The following is a 6,954-nucleotide window of genomic DNA, read 5'->3' as shown; positions in this document are numbered from 1 at the left end:
ACCTTTTTAATATAATTTCATTAATTCAAAAAAAGAGGGAAAACGTCTATCGTAATACACACGAAAAAACCCGATAAAAAAACAGATATTTAAGTAACACAATTGTATATTGTTTTACAATTTTAAGTTTCTTTACTTAGCAATTCACAATTGGAGTTGAAATATAAAAAAACATAACTATCGTCAAGTAGTATCGCATATAAACAATGTCTCATTATAAACAAATTAGAGAACAGTCGTTTTGAAAATACAGTTTAACTCGTCGTTGTTTTTTTTCAATTTCAAACACATATACGCCATCGGCTAAATTGTTTTTTCTTATCCAAATTCATATAAAAGAAATGCAAACTTTGTCAAGACAACGTATAAGATATCTACCACAAAGAACGCGATTTTTTTGCGAACCACATACAAAAGTACGACAAGGAGTTAAACACAATTTGTGTTTGATTCATCCTTTTTTCGAATTCTTGAATCGACTTTTGTGTTATTTGTGTGATAAATGCGTCGTCCATTTCACCGCGACCCCCAGAAATACATCTCAACACCCCGTTTTTTACGTAATGCACTGAAGGTAAAAATACTTCCGAGCAAAGCGATAACGTTTTTTACCCATTGACCATCAATTTTTTTTATTTTTTATCAGTTTATTTAAAATTAGTTTGATTTTTAGTTTGAAAACTAATAGATACTATATTAAATATTTAACAAACTAAAAACTTGTACAAAGAACGTGTTATAAATACTCAACAGCACCATTACATGCTATTTCCATATGGGTGAAAACTGATTTTTAACTTACGTTTACATTTCTAAAATTTGATATTTTTCATTGACTGTTCTAACTACAAATTATAATGTAATTGACTGATTTTGGAAAAACACATTAAATTCAATAAGTGGTGTTAACAAGTCCGTTTGATGATTTTGGAAAATAAAACAGAATAATAAAGGTTTAACAAGACATTGTGAATCAACGACAAATGATTCATTAAAAGAGGCATAGACGTGTAAATAAGTGACTGTTAATTGACAACTTGATAATTTGTGCCATTTCGACTTCTATTTCAACGTTTTCACGCTTCTCAAGAACTACAATGTCAAACCCATTGTATTGATTTTTCATATTTAAAACAGTTTCAAGTCTTTTCATGTTTATTGGTAAAAGAAATGATACAACACAAGGAATGATATCTTTAAAGTTCTTAAAATTATCAAATTCAAGTGACTGAATTTGAAATCCCTCAATTCTTATGTCTGAATTCGTCATTTTCATAAATTGTAGAGTTGTACTTGATTCAGCAAATGTTGACTTAAAAAATTTTATAGTGACTTTGATATCACTCTTTGTGAACTGTAGTTCAAAAGTATGTACCGCCGTATTTATAGAACTTCCTAAAGTCCCGTTTTTTATTTTTTGTTTTTTCCTAAAAAAATAAAAAACAAAAAATCGAAAGTACCGACTTTATTTTGAAAAAAATACCAATCCCGTTCAATTATTTTCGTACGATATCGGGACTTTATTGGAATATAAGCCAGCCTTTTCCAAAAAAACCCGATCCCGTTATTTGATTGGACAAAAATTGGATATTCTACTAGACAACACACACAGTATAGTTGTGCTAATTACACAACAACAAACATCTCAGTGAATTGTACCGGATCATTTATGTCATAATACTAAAAATCAATTTCTTTAAATTTTTATTTCAAACAAAAAACGAATTCGATGTGTTTAATACAAATAATAATAAAATTTCGAGTTCTAAAAACCAAAAATAATAAATTAAAGCAAATGTCCTATAAATTTTTTTTTGATTCTCTGTGCATAATTTAAATCGTTTTGGAATTGAATCAATATAATTGTTTATTGTTTCCAATGATATTGATTCCCACGCTTCAATGAGTGTTTGCTTTAATTCTTCAACGTTCAAAAAGATGTTCTTCACCTTCATAATAAGAATATCAAGATAATGCCACAAATGTTCAATCGGACTAAGATCCGGACGGTTAGCAGGCCATGAGTCAAGCAACTTGACTCTCAATGATGAGTCAATACCCTGAAACCATTTCATTGTTGAACGAGCTGTATTTGGCTGTGCACCGTCTTGCTGAAAGGTCATTCCATGTTTATAAACTTCTTTTGTGTTCTTAAACGTTTTAAAAGTTTTCAGCATTTCAACGTAAGATTCTGAGTCGACTTTTACAATTAAAAGCATTAACTTTGATTTAAAATTGTGGCCAATTGCACCCCATACCATAACACCCGCGTTGTATTTCGGAGTTACTACAAAAATATATTCGTTAAACTCACCTTATCTTCTCCAAACCTAATTACCATCTGAATAAAGACAAAAACGGCTTTTATCCAATATTATAATGTTTTATTCCAGCGAGCTAAAATTATTTTATTAAACAACTGTTTCTTGCAAAAATTGAGTCGATCTAAAACGTGCTTATCTGTCATGTTTGATCGTTTTATTTGTTTAGCATAAATAAATCTTTCATTTTTTCTTATTCGCCAAACAGAAGAGGGGGAAAGTGTAACATCATGTGAAACCAAAAATAAAGAAGACAATGGATAATCAATTGTTTGTTTTACTAGGGGGAAGGAAAAATAATAAAGAAAAAATAGTTAAGACAAAATACTCCAGAAAATCATAATCATTTCAATAAAAGTTAAAAATTAAAATTTAGAACAAAAATTTAATAATTTTTAAAAAAATATTATAATAAATAATTTATAATATACAAATAAAATAATTGTAAATTATTTTTAAACAATAGTTATAAAAACATGAAACAATTGGATTTTATTTTAAAATGATTTTTAAAAAAAAATTGATATTTTTCAAATATTTTTTTAACTAAGCTTTGATAATTATAATATACAAAATTATACTTGTAGTTGATTATTGTGTTTAAAAAATACTATACATATTTAATACATTATTAAATACTAATTGGGTTTTTTATAAAATAAAACCCCAAAAAGCAAATGACTGAACCAAGAGTAGAAACCTTTATAAGTCAGAAAAAAACACAATGTGGTTTAAAATTACCTCTGCCAATAGTTGATGGTTATTCTTTTGTTCCAACTGGATTTGAAAGAAAAACTTTCCGTTGTAAAACAAAGGGGTGTTTGGTTCGTGTGGACGTGCTTGAGTCTGTTGGTATCGGAGAAAACGAAGTGTTTACAAAAGTTAAATACAAAAATGGTTCAGTTCATATTCATGATAAAAATAATACACATGGAAAAAAAGAAGAAAGAAAACAAATAACAAAATTAATTAAGAGAGGTAGGAATTGCTTTTTGGAAACCAACGAACTTGTTTCTTTATATCAAGATGAATATGGAGAGAGTTGTTATCAAAAAGAAACACTTAGAAGATACATAAACCAAGAAAAAAGAAGAAGAGTCTAGAAAAGTAAAATGTATTTTGGATGGTAATGATTATTGGACTTACAAAAATGAAAAATTGTTTATATTTTCATCATTGGAAAAAATAAAAATATTAAAAGGAAGAGAAATGACTTATATATGTCTGGACGGAATATTTTCTTCTGCTCCTAATGAATGGTATCAATTATATACTATACATTGTGTTCTAAAAATGGAGTTTGTCTTCCTTTGTTTCACTGTTTAATGAAAAGCAAATCAGAATCATTATATATAAAAATGTTCGATGTAATAGATTCATATTATTTCCAAATGTTTGATTTTCACCTATTTTCACCAAAGACTAGTGTAATGTTGGATTTTGATGTAGCCGTGTTAAACACTTTAAAGAAGTATGGATGTCTTTGTCATGGTTGTTATTTTCACTTTTGCCAAATTTTATGGCGAAAAATAAATGAACTGTGAATGAAACCGTATTATTTTCCTGGGAGTTTTATATGGAAAACAGCCAAAAAATTAATGGTCATACCATTTTTTAAACCAAGAGATATGATTGCACAATTTGAAATAGTAAAAAATGATATTGTAATAACACTTGAATTAGAAAAGTGTGATCCATTTTTAAAAAAATAATATTTTAGCATTTGTTGACTATTTTGAAATGAATTGGATGTGGAAATGGCCATTGCCTTTGTGGTGCCAGTACAAACAGTCGTTGAGAACAGATAATATTAGTGAGAGTTATCACTCAGCTCTTGTTAAAAGATTGTCTTCAAAAAAGCCGTCTTTTGAAGTGCTGTTATTGAAATTGGTATCAATTGAAATTGAAGCAATTAGAGTTGTTAAAGAAATGAGCCAACGCCCATCAAAAAACACCAAAAGTGTAATTAAAAACAAATCAATTTTTGCAGCAACCACTTCGTTTTATTCCAATTCGATCACAAGTGAAGAATTTTACCAAGCTATTATGAAAATACAGACCAGAGAAAACTTGGAATTATCTTTCGAAAAGGCTGTGGTCGAAGAATGTGTTCTTGGAGATTGGAATATTGAAGAAATAAACATCGAAGATGTTGGTTTTGTAGAAGATCATTTGAGAAATCGAACAACAGATAGTAAACAAGTAATAAATGATGATAATGAGGCGATTGAAGGAGAGTTTGAAAAGAATCCATGTGATGATCAGGAATTAGGAGAAACATTAAATATTGAAATTGATAGTTCCGAAATAGTAAACAAAGTAAAAACAATTAAAAAAAACAAAAAATAAAACAAAAAAATGTCCACACAAAACTAATTCCAAAAAACCAAAAACGAAAGAACTTATTTATGACAAATATGTAAAAACAACGACTACAAGAAAGATGATGGCTATTGGATATGTCCATCTCGTAGAAAACAACCTGGGTGTGTTCTTAAAAAGAAACGTTCGAAAATATATAAACAATAACATTTATTAATTAATTTACAAATAAATTCGTTATTAAAATATTTTAAGTATAATTTAATAAAAATAACATAATAAACAATGTATTTTTTGTTTATAAAAACATTAAATAAAATATAAAAATATATTTGATAAATAAAATCAACAATGATACGTTTATGAGTTTAAGTGAATTAAGTTTAATTTGATAATAAATATATATTATTGAAAAAAAATAATCGTTGTAATTAAATTTTTATAATAATTAATATTGAACTTTTTTTGAAATAATTATTTTGTTCCTTAGTATTTTATCCAGAGTATTATAAATTGAATATATTATCACGCAATCAGTGGTGGTATAAGTGATAAAGAAATATCTGCAGTGCTTCTTTTCTCTGCAAGTTGAATTGTTTAGGTTGTGGAATTTGCATCCGGTTAGACAGTTGAATCTACGCTCAAAAATTGGTCAATGTCATCTCTATGTTTAAGTTCAAAAGAGTTGACCGCCATGCCGAAATACAATATAATCATTTTTGGGTATTGATTTACCCACATTTATTATGATTTGTAATTATGTGTTTAAAAACAATAAACCATTTATGCAAACATTCTATATTTTTTGAAACAATAATTAATAATATTGGCACAAATATTTCTTTTGAGACAAACTCATTTTATATTGCAACAAATTTATTATATATGATACAAACTCGTTATATATTGAAACATGTTTGATTAAAGGTACAAAAATAATTGTTGTGAAACATAAATCGACTTTGTTGTGAAAAATTGCTAATTGTTTTAAAACTAACTGTGCCAATTATTTTTTATATTCCTTTATTCATAAATGCATAGTCAGTAAATCAACTTATTAAATAATTTTCTCGTTAAAAACGATGGAGTTTCATATCAATCTTTTATACACACTTTTCTTTTGTTGCTTATACTCGTTTTTGTGTTTTTAGTTGCTTTCCAAAAAAATAATATAATTGTACCCGGTACGTGTTACCGGGTTGTTGTTTTGTGTAAAAAAGGTTCAAAATGAATTAAAATATGAATATTTTTAATATAGTTTTTGAATGGTTGTATAATAATTCCTTTTTATTGTGAAAAAATTAAAGAGAGGTTTCTTCTTTGACTTAAATTACTAAACTAATCCAACAATTCATTTTTTATTTTTTTTGAAAATGCAAATTTAAAAAAACACACATGAAACATTTTTTGAGCCACCTCACTTTATCTTCACGTGTAGACAATCATTCAAACCCAGAGAAAATGGTCAAAGTTGTTTTCAAGCAATTGGAGACAATGACTTCTCGCAAAATTGATACAGTTCTTTTTGACAGTGATATTGACAACGCAGCAAAAAATTGTAACTTTTGCGAAACCATTGTTGGCAGGAGTAATTTACTGTTTGTCGTAATTACAACAGAGCACTTAATTTTCGGTGGCTATAAAGATTTGAAAGTGGAAAAGAATGAAGCTTGGTTGACAGACCCAAACGCCTTTTTGTTCAAAGTTATTGAGGGACCAAACCCTAAAACAACGCAAGTAGAGAAGTACCCAATCAACCCCCTCAAAGCAACAAAAGCGTTTTACTTATATGAAAATGACTATGACGTCATGTTTTCTTTTGGGTTTGGACTTGATTTATGTATTTGTAAGACGAACTCGGGAATAAGGTACCATACAAGGTGTAAACAAGACACTTATGTTTGCCCAGCAGAAAATACGATGTGTGGAAAGGAAAAGTTTGAATGGGAGAGGGTGATTGTTATACAAATGATGTAAATTATATGTTGTTGTGTGTGAAGTGTTATATATTTATTTTTTTATCATACAATTTAATTATTTCTGTACTTAATAATATTTATGTTTTAATAGTTAAATTAGTAATGTGTTTTAAAATGTATTATATTTGCTTAATATAATAATTATAAACTTACTATACAAAGATTATAATATTATTTTATAATTGTATTATTGATAATAAAGTTATTTGTATAAAAAAACTATTTTAAAAGAAAAATACTCATTACTATGATATAAATAATAAAATAATATTATATTATTTTAGATATTAACCCATCTCTCAGTAACTAGAAATATTTTTTAAAAAAATTGG

The 6,954-nt window shown here is 27.3% G+C and overlaps 1 protein-coding gene across 1 annotated transcript; it reads left to right on the top strand.

Annotated features, from left to right (window-relative positions):
- Window positions 1-6,038: 6,038 nt before the first annotated feature.
- EIN_470500 (hypothetical protein) lies at window positions 6,039-6,620 on the top strand (the record flags this gene model as incomplete). The annotated part of the gene is made up of 1 exon (XM_004183084.1): window positions 6,039-6,620. One exon carries the CDS (start codon window positions 6,039-6,041, stop codon window positions 6,618-6,620), a length of 582 nt encoding a protein of 193 aa, XP_004183132.1.
- Window positions 6,621-6,954: the final 334 nt, after the last annotated feature.

Source organism: Entamoeba invadens, assembly GCF_000330505.1.
Source record: "Entamoeba invadens IP1 unplaced genomic scaffold scaff_1105074725099, whole genome shotgun sequence".
In the NCBI taxonomy this organism is placed as follows: Eukaryota; Evosea; order Mastigamoebida; family Endamoebidae; genus Entamoeba; species Entamoeba invadens.
Note: the sequence above shows the minus strand (reverse complement) of the source record. Positions and strands in the feature narration are given on the sequence as shown.